This window comes from Mustela putorius, unplaced genomic scaffold (genome assembly GCF_011764305.1).
Source record: "Mustela putorius furo isolate JIRA1106 unplaced genomic scaffold, ASM1176430v1.1 tig00003983_pilon_pilon_pilon, whole genome shotgun sequence".
NCBI classification, from domain to species: domain Eukaryota; kingdom Metazoa; phylum Chordata; class Mammalia; order Carnivora; family Mustelidae; genus Mustela; species Mustela putorius.
In genome coordinates, this window is record NW_025422123.1 from 18,929,320 (window position 1) to 18,948,036 (window position 18,717).

Consider the following 18,717-nt stretch of genomic DNA (forward strand, 5'->3'; position numbering starts at 1 on the left):
CATGTGGAGCTTCCAGACGTGCTGTCTCCACGGAGTTGTGGACGGCACTGACACCATAACAACCATGTGTGACAATGGGGGTACTGTCAACCAGGGAAGCCCACCGGAGCCTTGAGTCTGGACTTCTGGGGAGTACTCTGTCACGTGGGCATAACTGATGGCCCATCTAGCTGATTGGACTCCAGCCCCTCCAGAGAGGAGCTGACACCACATGACCCAAAGACCCTACCCTACGCTGCTTTGTGGTGCAGCTCAAAGCCCTCGTCCTAAATCGTAGGTTATTATCCAGCTGACTCAAAGCCTCAAGGCAAAAGGGGGCTCCCATCGGGCAGGACAGTCCAAGGGCTTAGAGATCAATTCCCAGAAGCGAAGGCCAGACTACCTTTGGCCAGGGTAATCCCATACTATGCACACTCCCACTTTCTTGTTTTTGGCTTGGGCTCTTAGGAGCCTGGCGGGAGCCCGGGCCTCTCCCTCAGAAGCAGCAGCCTGGGCCATCACAGCTCCTCAGGCTTGCTTGGCACTGCACCTGCCCTCAGTCATGGCTTGTCCCACAATTTTAAGTACCATGGTGATGACAGAAGCCCCCACTGTGAACGTGGGAACACAAACAACCACCTGGATGCCTGCCCTTGCTTTTTCTCGAATAAAATGCTGAGATATTTGCATTAATGGGGACAGGCATCAGTGAGCGCTTCACGACTGGTGTTGGCTTTTCACCTCTGGCCAAAAATCCCTCCTGCAGGGAGGAATGAGTGTGCCCTCTCTGAGACTCTCATCAAACACTGGCTTCTCCTCGGCTTTTTTATTTTCCTGAAATACCAGAGATGCGAAAAGCAGCAATTCTTCCTTTTCCAAAATTACTCTGGCTGGGTACACATCTCTCTCACCTACTGTGTGCTGAACTGTTCTAGAGCAGGGGCTCTGTTCTGGGGTTCTGCCTCCTGGTACCCTACTTGGCACATAGGAAGTGCTCAATTAATATTTAAGACCTAAATCAATACATGTTCAAAGCAATATTAAGAAACTGTACTTTCAGTTCTGAAATGGAAAAAAATTAGCAGCCTATAAATAGCCATTTAGGTAGTAAGAAGATATAAGTAATATATATACAGGGGCGCCTGGGTGGCTCGTTGTTAAGCAGCTGCCTTTGGCTCAGGTCATGATCCCAGGGTCCTGGCATCGAGCCCCACATTGGGCTCCCCGCTCAGTGGGAAGCCTGCTTCTCCCTCTCCTGCTTCCCCTGCTTGTATTCTCTCTCTCCCTGTCTCTCTCTCTCTGCCAAATAAATAAATAAAAATCTTTTTTAAAAAAAGTAATATGTAACTTTCTTATGCGTGCATCAAATACAACTGGAGGGATATACAAACAATAACTATGTTCTGTGGGGAGCAGAACCGTGCAGCTGGGGGGCAGGGCCGAAAAGACCACTTCCAACTCTACACCCTCTTATGCCCTCTTGACTTCTGAACCATGGGAATATGTTACAGATTACCAAAAAATTAATAAAAAAAATTCTGGCAACAGGGCAGTGATTTGTAAATTCTTTATTTTGGCTAATATTGACTGCCTTCATTACTACCACAGATTTATTATAGCTGAGAAGAATTATTCACTAGATATTCTGTTGTCATTAAACACCAAAAATCAGGAAGAGACTGGAGGGCTTTTAGAAAGGGATAAGAAGAAGGGGGGGAGAAGCTCAAGGGAGAACACAAGGTCCTGCCCAGCTTAGTTGTCAGGAAATGAGTCACCACATCAGATCTAACTGAAATGCCAGCCTCTCCGAAAAGGCTTTCAGGAAAAAGCGGTGTTAACAATTATTCACCGGACAAAACAAAAGGTCAATGAATGTTTCTAGAAAAGATCTTGGTATGAAAGACCCAATTAAGGAAAGGTTATACATAGCACCATGACAGAGCTGGGATCAGGGCATCAATTAAGATTCTACTGTGGACACAGAAATCTCTAGGCGCTAGCTCTCACTCACAGATGTTTTATGGCATAAAGATGTTGTAGACCGTTCTCACGTAGATGTCATCAGGAGGAGGCTTCTTCTTGCTGCCAGGTTCCAGAAATTTCTTAATTGTAGGGATATTACTTATTTTCACTGTGAACTCCTGTAAAAGGAAAGCACAACAGTTCGAGGTTAACAGCAAAGGTAATGTGAAAGCAAAGGTAACTGTAAAAATACGGTTGTGTAAAATGGTCCATGAAAAAATCTGTTCGAGAAGTATTTGTTACAGGAACCCAACTGGAAATGTAATCCAGCATCTGCTTGGGATCTGATTTCTTGGTGTGGACTGTTGACGATTTTGGTCCACAATGGCTGGGATCTAGACCAGGCTTTATGTACGCAAACCTCACGTTCAGACCAACATGTGAATTTTTTTCAGAGATTAAAAAAATTTTTAAAGATGCTTAGATTAGGATTATAATGCTTGCTTAAGAGGAAAAAGGAAGGAAAAATCACTACCTTAAATATATTGATCTACTCAGAGAAAATGCACAAGCCATATAAATAAAAGTACTTCAAAAGGTCATCATATAGCACACTTCACTCTCTTTTTTAAAATTCAGCTTCCTTGTACTTTTTTACCCCTATTAGCAAATGAATCCTCTTTCTGGGTATGTGTGGGAGATAGCCAGTTGCATTTTTTAATGGCTTAGGGTTCAGACACCAGACACCAGATGTTTATGTAAACCATACTGAGGGAAATCACATTGTCCATTCAGTGTCAAACCTTACCAATTCTCAGAAATTGAGATAGAAGTCTGTTTGATCTAGCAATATTTTTCAACCATAGGAAGAAGTGTATATCCATCAAATATAATTACTCTAGTTAAATTTTTCAAAGAAGTCATTTATTCAAAAAACTACTATTTATTAAATGTCTATAATGTACAAAGCACAGCCTTAAGCATGCACACAAAGATACACAAACATACATATATATATTGCTAATACCGACAAAAGCTAATAATTATGTCAAAGCTATTTAAATGACAAATTTCTCTTTTATCAATACTGTACCAATATTTAGAAGCTTGTTCTATAGGATTTATCATTTCAAGAATTACCCAAGGTTCATTATTTGTTATGTCTAATAAAATTTTTGTGAATTCTGACTTTTTAAAATATCCTTTAATAACCTTTAATCAATGATTAAATGCAGGAATGAATGACCCTTTAATTCAATTCAGGCCTGGCATTAGATTCTGAAGTCCTTTAATTAAAACTGTATTTAGAAAAATAAAAATTAAAAAAATAAAAAATAAACTGTATTTAGGTGCAGTAACTATGGAAAATGGTATGGAAGTTCCTCAAAAAATTAAAAGTAGAAATATACCATCTAGTAATTCTATCACTGGGTATTTACCCAAAGAAAATGAAAACACTAATTTGAAAAGATATATGCACTCCTATGTTTATTGTGGTCTAATTTATAGCCAAATTATGGAAGCAACCTAAGTGTCCAACCACAGACAGATGGATAAGGAAGATGTGGTACACACACACACACACACACACACGCACACACACACACGCACACACAGGAACATTACTCGACCATAAAAAAGAATGAAATTTTGCCATTTGTGACAACATGGATGCACGCAGAGGTATGATACTCAGGGAAATAAGTCAGAGGAAGACAAGTATCTTGATTTCATTTACATGTGGAATTTAAAAAACAAAACAAACAGACACATAAATACAGAGAACAAACTGATGGTTGCCAGAGAGGAGTAGAGGGATGGGCAAAATGGGTGGAGTGGGAGGTATATGCTTCCAATTATGGGATGAATAAATCCTAAGAATGAAATGTACAGCACAGGGAATATAGTCAATGACTACAGTGCCCTCCTCAGCAAGGAGCCTACTTCTTCCTCTACCTGCCATTCCCCTCACTTGTGTGTATACATGCTCACACTCTTTGACAAATAAATAAAGAAAATCTTAAAAAAAAACCAAAAAACAAAAAAATAAAGCCCTCCGCTTCTTTGAAGTTCTATGATCAATCTTAGTAGAATAATACTGAGAAATAAGCGGAGCCACATGCAAGTCTCTCCTTGGAATTTCTGGGAAGGGGAATGGTGGGAACTCTTTGCATGTCACTGATCAACTCCCAGAACTCAGGCTGGAATGTTTCCAGTTGGAGAGCACAGTATTTCTGAGACTGGGAGCCACACCCTGATGATAAGACTGTTTTGGGTACTGACCCTCAAGCCCTCCTGTCTGTATATACACAGCACAGACAGAGGAGGAATCCCTCATCCCTGCAATTACCACTAAGGAAAGCCTTACTGGCAAACTGTGTATGGAGTTTGTTTCAAGAGTGTAGTTATGAAACAAAACGAAGCTAAAATCCCTTGCACAGGTATGTGATCTTTTAGCTCTAAAGATCTGGGGACCAGAAAAACCATTTCACGAACTAGAATCTAAAAAAGTACAAACACATCCCAGCCAACCAATCAACAGACACTGAAGGAAGGCCCAAGAGTTTTGGGCCAATGTTCTAAAACATGGTTTATATTTACCTGGAGATGAGGAAATGCAGACAGGATATTGGGGATTTTCTCTTCTAGAGCCAAAATGGTTTGTAGTAGAATCACATCTGCAAGGCTCAGCTCGTTACCAACGAGAAACCTTTGCCCATGATCTCTTAAAACCTACAGGATACAAATGTTTTGCATTGCTTACAATACTTTACATGGCAAAACTGATGAAACTGTTGAATCAGTGTAGTATCTGAGTATTTTATAAGTAATATCAACTAAGAGGAGGCTCCCTATATCAGACAGAAAGAAAATGCACACTGGGTATAGAAACAGAACTACCATAATATATCTGCTTCATATCAGAATGAACACTGAAGGGGAGAAGGGGAAGAAAATACTAATTCTGGATTTAGCATCCAGAGCTTCAAAAGGATACACTCATTCCATAAATGTACCTACAGAAATGAATTACAGGTGACAAATTCAGGAGGCTGGGGGATGTGATGTGAGCAACAGGTTCCCTTCAAGGAGTCTCATGTCACTTGGCAGCTCTGTGTTTCTGTAAACATCAGGACTCGGTCATTAACTAGACATGACGATTAAAAAAGTAGGCTTCTTTCCCTATCTTCCAGAGCTCATCTGGACGCCCATTTTGAGAGCATGTAAGTTCAGAGATACATGGGAATAGATGATAATGGAGGAGAAGAAAGGAACAGTGCTAGAGAAGTGAGGATCTTCTTTGCAGTGAACTCTTGGATGCCCATGAGTGTGCGTGCGTGTGTGTGTGTGTGTGTGTCTGTGTGTCTGACAGGGGCTCTCCATAAACTCCCAGTCAAATAGAGCTACTGAAGCCGGACTGGGAGAGCACATGAATCCAGAATTATAGTCTGAAGCCTGTCCAGCTCTAGCTCCCCACCTTAGGAGTGTCCCTCAAGCTGCCTGGGATTCCATTCCACTATGTGTCAAAGGGATAACAGTTTGTAGCTGATGTGTTGGGAGGAGCCCCACCTTAGTCTGCAACCTCACCAAGCCACCTGCTCCTCCCTCATCACACCCACATTTCTACATTATCATATTTTACATTCACCAAGTGCCTGTGGGCAAGAGACCATTACACCAAGCAATGGAAAAACCCAGAAAATACCTCTCCTTCTTAAATCTAATTCCATAAAGATGGCCAGAGGAATCTACCAATTCCCTACGTTTGTACTTCTTTTTTTAATGGAAACATTGAAAACCATTCCTCTCCATGGAGAAAAAGACTCTAAGGCTCAGAAAAGCAGATATATTATTAATAAGACAAGGAAAATAAAAAAACAGGAAACAAAAAGAGCAAAGGGAAGAGAAACAAAACAATGGTCTTCTCATCACCTCGAACCATCAGGTAGGATATCTGACACACAACGGCTATTCCACAAAGGTTTGTGGGATGAAAGAAGGAAGGAATTAGGTAGTTTCTGCTCTTCTGAACCCACAGGGTGGGCTCATGGTGAATGTAAGGACAGTAACGCACACATGGGGTGAACCCGTATTCTCCCCAGGCTTCTTGAATAATACGGCCCAAGGAGCATCTGAGGGGCTCCAAAACATCCCTGCTTTGTGCTGATGGCTACCGTCACCTCCCTTTGTCATCTGATTAGGCTGTGCTCACAGGCTTCTCTGCCACCTACCTTTTCAAACACAGGAAAGTATCTAATTATAGCTTTCTGGGCCATGTTAACCACTTCCTTTTGTTGGTCATCTGGTTTTAGAAAAGGATGCATGATAATCAGTTCCAGCAGATCTAGTGTTCCCTCCACGTACATGTCAATCCTTAAAACAAAACAAAATGAAAGTTTCCTCAGTTTACCCTTCTTTGAACTCATCGGCTTCCACGACTGAGAATTCAGAGTGCTTTTTTCTTAAGATTCTGGCAACCCAGAAGCATTCACCTATATCTGCCTCCAAGAGCAAAGATGCAAAGTCAATTCTAGTGGTAATTCAGAAAAATCCGTCACAAATCAGTAAGCACAAGAATCAGGACATTCCCCCTCTCCTGGGCCCCTACCCTTACTCTAGTACCCATGCTTGGTGTGGGTGGAATTTCAGATTTATAAAAATAATGGGTATCATTTATGGACTGCTTGGTGTGCTAAATGTTCTACACCCATTATTTCATGGACTCCGATAACATCATTAGGTATGCGCTATCTGTACACTGCGTGGGACACGCGGTGGGACTGTGGAACCCAGCACCTCGCCCTAGATCACACATCTTAGGAGGTACAAGGACCAGGCTTTGCGTTTAAAAATATAATCAAAATTATAATCAAGGCACAGTATCCCTGGCCTTGAATAATGGCATAGCAGCTTCCTGTTCTTCATGCTTTGTGATAATAAATTTGCAAGGAAAGTAAAAAGCAGCATCGAAGCACTGAAAAATGCTGAAACCTGAAACAATCACACCCCAGAGAGAGGATCCAGCATCTGAACTCAATTCTTCTCTTTCGTTTTACCCAGACCCTCTGTACTGATTCTTCCCCATTTACACTAACGATACAAGGCACAAAGGAGACGGTCATGCTGTAGAGACTGCTAATCAGCTGAGGTATCAGTGAATGACAAGCAAGGACACTTGAGATGGGACACTGTACAGGGTTCTCTCCTTGAGATCCTTGCCGAAGAGGTGGTGTTTATCTGCTATGTAGTGAAGGATGCTTCGGGTCTGCACCAACTTCATCCCGTCAATTTCAACCATTGGCACTTGTTGGAACAGCAGGTGGTTACCTAAGAATGGAGACCCAGAGTTAATACTGATCTTTTCCCTGTCCCCGTGCCCCCAACCAAGCCCAACCGTATGAAAAGGGACCCATGTAAAACTCCCGGATAACTTCAACTTCATTCAGGGGAGCACAATGAACCCTCAAAGAAGCCTGAAAACCAGCACTGTTCTAAACCTTCCTTTTTCATTTTTCACTGCGGGGGGAAATACTTACCCACTGGGGCAAGGGGCAGGGGGGAATGCAGTGAAGATATTTCTGCAGAGCTGCCTTGGCCAACACGGCCGCCAGCAGGTGCATGTGTCTAGCGAAACCTACATGTAATCAAAATTCTGAAAAATTTAGAATTCCATTCCTTAAGCATGTTTGACACATTTCAAGCGCTGTTTGACACATTTCAAGCGCTGAGTAGACACAAGTGGCTAGCGACTACTACACTGAACTGAGAACAGGATGTTTCCACTGCTGTAGAATGTTCTACTGATGGCACAGTTTTAGAAAATCTGAGCATAAAACCAAAGTCACCAACTGGCATTCATGCACGCCCTAGCCACAGACCATGTACAACCAAGTTCACTGTCAGTGATCGACAGCAGCCTATTGCTTTCTCCAACAAACCTGTATTAAGGTTTGCTGTTTATATTTGCAGAGAGGCAAATATAGGATCTAGCCCAGTCTTCAAGGGGCTCAAGGATTGGGACGGTACCTGAGGGTCTGGGGGAGATGGGTACTCCGCACAATGCCCAGTGACATCAGGCCACTGTTAGGTATGAAGGCTGCTACTGCAACTGGTCCCTCGCTTGGGAGCCTTTAGTTGGGCCGAGACACCCTGCTGATGATTGGGAGGGAGGCTACTTACAGTTGCTGGGTATTCCTTACAGAGCCTGGGCACGCATGGTGGGAGTGGGGCCGACCAGGAGTTTAAGGGAGGCCTTTCACTGAGTTCATTGCTGTCTGCTATGCACCACAGAAAGGCGGCCCAGTATAAATGGGGACTTGTGGCTGTATACTTCAAGCAAACACTGGTGCCCCAGACAATTTGGAAGAAGTGAGGTATGGAATATGAAAATGAGGGAAGGGTTGAAGGAGAGCAAAAAAGAGGGGACGGAGTAGTCAGAGGAGGGCAGGAAGAGGAAAAAGGGATGGAGAAGAGCTGTTTACCTAACGGTTCACTCCCTTCAGCTCTCAGGGAATTACTGCCTAAAAGTGATTTACTGGCAATTTCAGTTCTTTCTCTCCTTTGGTTTTAGGATATTGCTCTGAGTGTTCGTGTCAGCATTTTTGCCCTTCCACATAAAAATCAGTTCTTAAAATCATTATTGGGGCACCTGGGCGGCGCAGTCACTTGAGTGTCCGACTCTTGATTTTGGCTCAGTCCTGATCTCAGGGTTGTGAGGTCAAGCCCTAAACTGGGCATCATATCATGCTCAGCTCAAGGAGTCAGCTTTAGGATTCTCTCTCTCCCTCTCTCTCTGTCCCTCCCCTTCCCCAGTTGCATGCACACATGCACAGGCTCTAAAAATAAATCTTTTAAAGAGAAAACCTGGAGGAAAAATCAGTATTACCAACAGTTGTTTCATTTCCATACTCACCATCCTGCAACTTCTGCAACTGTTCTTTTGTTTCTAAGAATTCTTCATCAAACTAAATTAAAAAAAAAAAAAAAAAGATACCCGCCCCCCACCCCAAGAAGGCATAGGTCACTATAGGATCAGGACTGAAAATATCAAGTCAAACTGTCTCAGAAGCAGAGAGAATGAGCACACTTAGCACCCACATCTTGGTTTCCCACTAAAAGCAACCAGGACTCCTTGGAGAAAAGGTTGTTGCTGGTAGATTAGAAAGCAAAGACGAGCTCAAAGACCGGTAAGATATGGCAAAGGCATGCAGGACCCTACTTGAGGAGGAGTCCCTAGGCAAGCCTGGGACAATTCAAGCATCAGAAGAGTAATGTCACTTAGGGATCATTACACATACCAGTAGCAACAACAAAAAATCCCTGTGTTCTTACGTGATGATACTCAAAAAGGTGGAAGGGAAAGTTCTTTTTTACGGAAGAATTAGTGCTAATCAATGATAAAATAAGGATATCACCAATCTGTAATCTACAACTGATTCTGATAAGGATCCAGAAGGATGCTGAAATCACTGAGTTATAAAGGTGGAGAATGTTCAAACAACCTTGAAGTCTCATCCTGCAAGCTAATTATGAGAAAGGAAAAATGTAGCTTTGTGGTGGAAGGATCTGGAGATCTCACCATCTATCTAACCAAGTGATCAAACTTAGTTCCCCACTGGGGGACACGGATATGTTGTGTGCTTCCTGCTGTGACCCAATGAGAAGGGCACGGTTAACACTGTGACCCAGATCTAAATGCAAAGTGAAAATCAGGCATGTGCAGGATGTGGGGTACTCTGTAACAAATCGGCTGACTCTTTCAAAACTATAGAAAACTTGTTTTGGGGGCACCTGGGTGGCTCAGTAGGTTAACGTCTGCCTTCAGCTTGGGTCATGATCCCAGGGTCCTGGGATAAGCCTCATGTTGGCCTCCCTGCTCTGCGGGGAGTCTGCTTCTCCCTCTCCCTCTGAGTCTCCCCTCTGCTCATGCTCTCTCTCTCTCCAGTAAATAAAATTTTTAAACAACAATTTATTTTGTGTTTAAGCCTCTCCTGGGTGTGCAAGGTTTCAGAATAGCAGGTTTGAGGGACTTGCCTCTGCCATTCCCTGACCTCCTGCCATTCCCTGACCTCCTGACCACTTATGGCTCTCCTTTTCTAGACTTCCATTCACTTCTTGAATGAAAACTTGAGCTCCATCATCCAAGGACAAATCTTTATTTAAAAGAGATTTCAGGGTGGTCAGTTGTTAAGCGCCTGCCTTCGGTTCAGGTCCTGATCTCGGGGTCCTGGGATCGAGCCCGACATCGGGTTCCCTGCTCAGTGAGAAGCCTGCTTCTCCCTCTCCCACTCCCCTTGCTTATGTTTCCTCTCTCACTGTGTCTCAAAAAAAAAAAAAAAAAAAAAAGCCAAAATAAATAAAATAAGAGATTTCAACTTTAGCCAGGCACCCCTCCTCAGATAATTCTTCTTTATGGAATTTGGTTTCCAAGTTCATACAAAAGAGTCACTTTCTTCTTTACACACTTCTTCTAAGACAAGGGTATGGGAGGAAAAAAGGATAAAAAATAGATACTATTCTAGATGAAAACAGACTTAAGAGACAAAATAACCAAACACCTGAATCCCGATTAGGTCCTGGATATTGGGGGCAGGGAAGGGGAGTAGCAGTTAAAACTGCTACACAGATAACAGGAATATAGACATCTGGGGGACAGTATGGAACTTTTCAATATGGATCATATACCGGATCATATGGATCAATACAAATAAAATTAGTATTAGTTTTATTAGTTGTGACAATGATACTGTGGTTATTAGCACAATTACTTTTTCTTAGGAGGAAAATACATGTTGATGTCTACAACTTCCTTCACATGGTTGATTAAAAAAAAAAAGAAAAGAAAGCAAGGCAGGGGCAGGGGTGGGGCACGGGGGAGAAAGCAAATGTAGCAAAATGTTAACAATTAGTGCACTGAGTTCAAAGGTGCCCATTATCCTATCACAACTTTTCTGTAGGTTTGAAAGTTTTCAAATTAAAAAGCTGGGGGGAAAAGAAATGGTGGAAGCATGTTCCTCTTCTTGGACATTAAAAAAAAAAAAAAAAAAGTGCCTTAATGCAGTAATGTGCTTCATGTCCGGAAGGGGAGACCTCCTCTCACCAAGTCCCCTGACAACTCCCCACCCATGTCTGTCCCCGTGTTTCTCCCCCGAATCGTCCTGGGGAGGGGCAGAGCTGATTAGCACAAATCAGCAATCCTCCCCTCTTCTGGCTCAACCACCTGATAGGGGGTTGAACCCAGATAATGGGGTATAGGTATGGCTTCTGCTACTCGCAGAAGTAGCAGAAGCCATACCTTGTGGTGTTAGAGGGGTCTGGCAGGAACACCACCTGGTGCCCCCTGAGCAGCAACCTCTGGGCAAGAATGTTCAGGACAGGGCACCAGGGCACCTGCCTTCCGCTTGGGTCATGATTTCGGGGTCCTGGGATTGAATCCCTCATCGGGCTCCCTGCTCCGTGGAGGGCCTGCTTCTCCCTCTTCCTCTCCAATAAATAATAAAATCTTAAAAAAAAAAATTGTTCAGGCCATTTTTTTTTTTGCTGGTGCAAAGCCAGACGTAGTGCAGGTAGTACTCCCGCCATACTACACCTTGCAAACTTTTATAACCACGATCATTTAAAGCATATAGGAAAATGTGCATGTGTGTACGTTGATGCGTGTGCATTCTGTGTATATGCGTGTGTGTCAGAACTCAAGCCCACTCTTTGGAGATACACAGTTGAGGCTAGAAACGCACATTTCTTAAAGCCAATCTTTCTCAAGCGTTCTGATTCTGGCTTCTGACTTCTTGGGAACATCATGCAAGATGTGTGTGATCTCTCACCAGGGACACTCTGTCCCCAGCTTTATAAAACGGGTTCAGTAAGAAGCCAGCACGGAAGTGCAGGTCGAGGAGACGATGGGAGAGGGAAGAAAAAAATCACAAGGCAGACCTTGGAGGGAGCTTGGTGACTCCAGTATTGTGCGAGGCTTCAAGGACAGACACTGTGTCTCGATTTCTATCTACACAATCAGTGGCCTTTGCTCCCTAACCAGGGTACCCTTCCAGTGGGATATTCTGCAGACCTGCTTTCCTGCTTATCACTCCCTGATCCACACTGTCAGTTTTACATGAAGGGCCCAGAAACCCTGAATGAGGAGTTTGTAGCACTTGAGTCTTCTTTTATATGTGTCACTCTCCCTCTTACCCAGGGGGGTTGGACTGGGTTTCTGGGGGTGGGGGTCTTCAGGTAATTTAAGCCCCAAGCAGCAATGAAGCAACACTTGGCAGGGAGCAGAGAGCAACATCTGTGGACCCAAAGCCACTGACTGAGAGCGAGGATGCCGAGTGTCCGAATCAGGTGGGCTGCCTTTCAGCAGGTTTTGGTTACCGAGTGACTCAGATGTGTGTGCTTTACAGGACAGGCTCAACCCAGCGCTGCGACACTGGGAACCATGAACTTACCCAGTGGGCTGCCAGCACGTCCTCCACAACTGTTCAGATCTGTGTGCTTAACTAAACATGTGCTTTTTGGATGGAGGTCTCGTACCAGTACTATCTTTGGGGAATGGCTTCTATAAACCATGTGGCCGGCCCCTAGTAAGGGAGGCTAATCTAGTTCCCTCCACACAGGTCGGAAGGGTGGGCTTGGGACCCGCTGGGCCAATACTCTACCTCACCTGTCTGCCCGCTGTGACTGGTCATGGGACCCATGTTTTGTTTTGTTGTTGTTGTTGTTGTTGTTGTTTTAACTTACTTAGGGTTGGTTTTACTACTGCTGTCACCAAGAATCCTGACACATACACAGGGGAGTAGGAGGAATAGGGGAGTAGGAAGGTGGGAAAGAGAGGGTTTGGCAAAGGATTATATTAAACACACAAGTAAGACACCCATTGCAAACCTCTTAAATAAGCCAGAACTTAAAACTCAGAAACACACAGGGGCAAGACAGGTGACATCAATAAGCCAACCAGGTTCAGGACATGGAACACCAAGAATTTTTTCACTCACCCCTTAACACAACTAGAAAATCTATCCTGAGACAACAGGGAAATGATGGGGAGCGTGATCAACTAGAAAGGTCCATCTACAGTGGCAGTCCTTCCTTACTCAGATTTAGCAATTACTGCCCTCTGAAAACGAGGACCTAATACCATCAGCTCTTCAGACTTACCAAGAAAAGTCAGAAGTCAGAATTCATACATAAAAATGGTATTAACTAATTTAGCAAATTATAACACACTGTACAGTGAGTTAGAATGATACACAAAGGGATGCCTGGGTGGCTCAGTTGATTAACCGCTGCCTTCGGCTCAGGTCATGATCCCAGGATCCTGGGATCAAGCCCCACACTGGGCTCCCTGCTCAGCGGGCAGACTGCTTCTCTCTCTTTCTCTGCCTGCCACTCTGCCTACTTGTGCTCTCTCTCTTGCTCTGACAAATAAATAAATAAGTAAAATTCCTTAAAAAAAAAAAAAAAAGCAAAGAAATCAAAACCCAACCCAACCAAACAAAGCACAAAGCCTCAAACCCAACAACCCTCATTTAGCATCTTTGGAGGTTGCTCGGGTAACGACCAAGTATTCTGAAAATTGATGAAGAGACTACATCAAGCATTTACCTGATCTTTCCCATATGAACTGTACTTCAAGGGAATTAAAAATTACTCTTTGGGGGGCGCCTGGGTGGCTCAGTGGGTTAAAGCCTCTGCCTTCGGCTCAGGTCATGATCCCAGGGTCATGGGATCGAGCCCCGCATCGGGCTCTCTGCTCAGCGGGTAGCCTGCTTCCTCATCTTTCTCTGCCTGCTTCTCTGCCTACTTGTGATCTCTGTCTGTCAAATAAATAAATAAAATCTTTAAAAAAAAAAAATTACTCTTTGGGGGCACCTGGGAGGCTCAGTGGGTTAAAGCCTCTGCCTTCTGCTGGGATCGTGATATGGGGTCCTGGGATCAAGTCCCACACTGGGCTCTCTGCTCAGCAAGGGGCCTGCTTCCTCCTCTCTCTTTGCCTGCCTCTCTGCCTACTTGTGATCTCTGTCTGTAAAATAAATAAATAAAATCTTTTAAAAAATAATTACTCTTTGTGGGGCACCTGGGTGGCTCAGTGGGTTAAAGCCTCTGCCTTCAGCTCAGGTCATGATCCCAGGGGCCTGGGATGGAGCCCCATATCAGGCTCTCTGCTCGGCAGGGAGCCTGCTTCCTCCTCTCTCTCTGCCTGCTTGTGATTTCTGTCAAATAAATAAATAAAATCTTTTTAAAAAATTACTCTTTGTAAGAGAAACACAGTTAATAAATTCAGATACACTCATAGAAACAGAAAAATCACCATTTTGTAATCCCTAACAATGGTGATGAAAAATAGATGCTAAAACCACTAGTTGAGAAGGTAATGGAGGAGATTTTGCAATGTGTGGACCAGGCTGACATCTCTGGAACATGGTGATCAAGCCCAGCTCTTCTGAAAGGGAGACAGACATCAGGCATCCCTTGATGCTGTGTAATAAACACATGTTTACAGTATCCCTATGATGGAGTCTGGCAGGCAAAAAAAAAGGGAAAAAAAAGGTTTAGAGAGAAAAAATGAGACATGATGACAGCTCTGGGTTCAACTAGCAGTTAACAGGAGATACAGGAAGAGAAGAATATGTTAAAATGAGGGTAAGGCAGCCAAATCCAGAATGGGGGAAATTCTATAGGACAGTTTCTTCCACAAAGAAATGGCATGAAAACAAATACAGACACTTGGCACTCAGTTCTTAGTTGCTAAAACCACTTGCCGGCAAAAGGGACCAGGATTCCTTGGAGAAATACCAGATTCTAGGGCCAGGGCAAGGATGATAAAAGAGCCTGGAGTGTCCTGAAGTGCCAGAAACGTAAAAGAGAGCTGAAGGGTAAGAAAAGAAAGAGAGCGGGAGCCGTGGAGCCAACCCGAAACAGCAAATGGCCAAAATGGGATGATTTGGGCAAGAAAACATTATTGGATTATAACACGAAGCATAAAATAAATGCTATATACTTACGTCCGTACTGATATAAAGAAATGCTTAACTAGATAAAGGAGAAGAAAAAAAAAAATCTCTCTTATGTAAGAATTCTAAATGCAGATGCCTCCCCCTCCAGGAGGTGGGGTTTAATGCCTGTCCTTTTGAGTTTGAGTTGAACTTAATGACTTGTTTGGAAATAATAAAGGGGAAAATAATCCCTTTACAATGAAGAAACCTGGCAGACATGACCTTAGCCAACTGACCAAGGTTAACAGCACCAGGGATAACTCATGTTAATATCACCCCTAATATGATGCAATGAGAAGGGCACTTGACTTCTGTGCTAGTCTTCCCCCAAGTCCCAAACCCCAGCACAATCATGAGAAAACAAACAAACCCAAACCAGGGAGTTCTACAAAAATTCTGATCAGTAGTTTTCAAAACTGTCAACATCATGAAATAAAAAAAAGACTGAGGAACTGTGATATTGAGAGAGACTTAAGGAAACATAGTGACTGAGTATAATGTTGGATCCAACAACAGTAAAGGACATGATTGGAAAAACTCATTAAATTCAAATAGTCTGCAGCGTAGTTGGGCACCAATGTCAACTTCTTAGTTTTGACATGATTACCTAAGATGATATCATTAGGGAAGACTCAGTCGCCATTACAGGCACTGTCTTCACTATATATTTAAAATTATTCCCAAATATACATAAAGTTTATTTTTTAAAAATGCAGAGGAAACTGTGACAGATTTTAAAAATACTGAAAGAAACATAACCAAATGCAATGTGTGGGCGTGATTTAGATCCAGGCTGGAATAAACTTACTATAAAAAGACCTGTTTGAGACAATCAGACTCTTCAGATATTAATAAGGAATTGTTAATTTTGTTGGGTGTGATTGCGGTATTGTGGTTGCGTTTTAAAATCCTCATCTTTTACAGATAAAAACTGAAACACTCATCACTGATGAAAGGATATGATGCTTGGATTTTGCTTTAAAATATTCCCACAAACTCAAATGGAGGAGATGGAGGAGAGCAGAACAGCGTTTTAAAGCAAATGACTATTGAAACTGGATGAGGGGAAATGTGTGGCAATGTTTTCTCAACCTCTGTACCAACTGGAACATTTCCATAAATAAGAAGCTAAGAGAACAAAAAGAAAGATAAAAACACTGTGGGTCAAAGCCTACACCAGAGGCAGACAGACAAGAAGGCTACCGGTTAGAAGCCATTTAAGTGAAGAGGAAATTTACCCTACAGATTGTGTTAATTAACAAAAGTCATCACTGGCAAATTTCAGGTTCATTCCTTTCCTCCTTATTAATAAATTCTTACTGGTGGCAGATCAGAAGCTAATGATTACGTAAAAGTCTAAAGTAAAATAAAATTCCATCGACCACATTCCATTTGTAAAGAAAAATAACCCTGGCAAGGAGGGCGTCTTCTGACTCAACGAAGCCTGTCTGTGTTAGGGGGGAGAGAGTGAGAACAGGACTCCGCCATTGATGTTTTCCTCAAAAGTCTCAAAGTTGTACGACAAATCTGTGAAGAAACAGCATATAGGGTACCTCGACTCCGGCGGCAGCTAAAACCCATCTTACGGATTCCATCCGGCCTCTTCCATTAGGGTAGTGGAGTTTGGGCTTCGCTGCCATGATGGCCTTTCAGGCTTTCTGGAAAAAACCAAAACCAAACAAAAACAAAACCAAACAAAAAACAAATGCGCAGCTCCTCCTAAACGAGCAGTCTTGCGTCCTGTCTTCAATTCGGCGCTCACGGACTAAATGAATATTCAGGATTTTGGCACAGGAAATCGGGTTTTGGTGGGGTTTTTCGCTTTTTTTTTTTTTTTTTTTTAAATGGAAATGACTGCGTTTTCCCTCACTCCATAAAAACCTACCACCATTTCCAAATACTAAAAGAAACAACCACCTTGGTTTTCATACCGTGTCTACTTATGATTCCTGATTCTGGATCTTGGGAAGCTGGGGACATGGGTTATACAGACATTTGTGCCAGCAGTAAGGTACTTCATAGATTCAGAACGTCATATACTTTGACCTTGAAAATTTAAAATTTTCCAGACTCGGGCTGGAGAGGCAAGACGCGGGGGGGCGCGGGGAAGCGTGCACCCTTCGGAACCCTGGCAAGAATTCGCGCTCTCACAGCACAGCAGCATCTTACTTGGTCATCACAGCAACGCGGAGGTGGACGGGCCGCGCGATACTATTGTCTGCAAAACGCGCGTCCCCTGTCCAGCCTGGTAGCTTCTCCCCACCCCGGCCCGGGTCCCGCACATCCCCCGCCCCAGCTGGGAGCTGCGCCTCCCACCTTCGGAATGCGCCCAGGCCAAGGGCTCGGCCACCCGAAACCAGAGTCCTGGGCTACTCCGGTCCCCGCTCAGCCCACGCTACACCCGGGCTTCGGGAGGATCCGCGCGAGTCGCCCACTGAAACCGTGGATTCAGACTCCGCAGAACGCGTTAATAAAAATAATACGCACTCGGAGCCAAGAATGACCCCAGCCCCAGCCAAGGAGCCCACGTCAGCCCAGATGGGGGCGGAAGCGCCAAAGGGACCGGAGGGAGGGAGACGAGAAGGACTGAATGGGGAGCTGGGGAGAGTTGCGACGGACGATGGAGTAGGAGGTTTGGGGCCGAGGAGCGGAGGGGAGGAGAAACGCGGCGAGGAGAGAGGGGCGGCAGGAGGGAGACAGACCTGAAGTCCGCTCGGAGCACCCGGAGCTGCACAAAGCGCTCGGCGAGCGGTCTGCAGCGAGGCGGGCGGGGTTGGCCGCCAGAAGGCGCTCGGATGGGCGAGGCTCCGGGAAGTTTCACCAATAGGGCCCGCAATGTTTAGCATGCCCCACCCATCTGCAAGGCATTCTGGATACAATGAAAACAGCCCAAATTCAAGCACGTTTCAAAAGAAATTTTTGCTTTGCGAGCTATAAAATGGCCTTAAAGTGTTGGTTAGATTACAACTTTAGTTAGAAAAGGTCTTTTAGAGATCAGGTATGGATAAGGAAACTCGACCTATGCTAAAAGTAAAATTGGTTTTAGGCTTTATATAGCTAGTGCGCCGCCCCTGTCTTTCGGATGTGAGGGCGATCTGGCTGCGACATCTGTCACCCCATTGATCGCCAGGGTTGATTCGGCTGATCTGGCTGGCTAGGCGGGTGTCCCCTTCCTCCCTCACCGCTCCACGTGCGTCCCTCCCGAAGCTGCGCGCTCGGTCGAAGAGGACGACCTTCCCCGATAGAGGAGAGGACCGGTCTTCGGTCAAGGGTATACGAGTAGCTGCGCTCCCCTGCTAGAACCTCCAAACAAGCTCTCAAGGTCCATTTGTAGGAGAACGTAGGGTAGTCAAGCTTCCAAGACTCCAGACACATCCAAATGAGGCGCTGCACGTGGCAGTCTGCCTTTCTTTTGAGAATATAAAGACTTGAAATAATTTTATAACTTGTCAAATAGCAAGTACAATTCATAGAAGTAATAGAATATGTATTAACAACTTATAATATCTTTTATCTTATAATATCTTTTGTGTATAGATCACATACATATTGCTTCCCCCCTTTTTTTCTTTGACTCCATGATCACCTTGAGCTTTCCCTTCATTTCACACTTAAAAACAGACACTCTAAGTGACGGGCTAAACAGAGCATCTTCCTGGAGGGGAAGGGGGCATTGGGGTAGAGGTGTCAATGGACCTAAAAAAATACTTTGGTAAATAATTTAAAACTTTAAAGAATAGAGTAAAGCCATCAAGGTTATATCATAGAGAACGCAGAATTCACG

At 44.0% G+C, this 18,717-nt stretch overlaps 1 protein-coding gene across 2 annotated transcripts; it reads right to left on the reverse strand.

The window, feature by feature from the left end:
- Positions 1 to 1,532: 1,532 nt before the first annotated feature.
- Positions 1,533 to 17,737, reverse strand: GSTA4 (glutathione S-transferase alpha 4). 2 transcript variants are annotated; one of them, XM_004771864.3, is made up of 7 exons: positions 17,636 to 17,737; positions 16,487 to 16,591; positions 8,855 to 8,906; positions 7,137 to 7,269; positions 6,174 to 6,315; positions 4,543 to 4,674; positions 1,533 to 2,120 (listed from the first exon to the last, which is right to left on the reverse strand). In XM_004771864.3, exons 2-7 carry the CDS (start codon positions 16,571 to 16,573, stop codon positions 1,998 to 2,000), a joined length of 669 nt encoding a protein of 222 aa, XP_004771921.1. In that variant the 5' UTR covers positions 16,574 to 16,591; positions 17,636 to 17,737; the 3' UTR covers positions 1,533 to 1,997. The 2 variants fall into 2 exon arrangements, with proteins under 2 accessions (XP_004771921.1, XP_044927028.1); XM_045071093.1 differs by lacking the exon at positions 8,855 to 8,906.
- Between the last annotated feature and the right edge of the window lie 980 nt (positions 17,738 to 18,717).

Bases quoted from the DNA above. Each gene is read 5' to 3' on its own strand.
- GSTA4 (XM_004771864.3), bottom strand. From the start codon at position 16,573: ATGGCAGCGAAGCCCAAACTCCACTACCCTAATGGAAGAGGCCGGATG. The intron at 6,316-7,136 runs GTACAGTGTCCC...TTTTGTTTTAAG, and splicing joins GATCTCAAGGAGAGAACCCT to GATTGACATGTACGTGGAGG. The intron at 2,121-4,542 runs GTAAATATAAAC...TTCCTTTTACAG, and splicing joins CTGCATTTCCTCATCTCCAG to GAGTTCACAGTGAAAATAAG.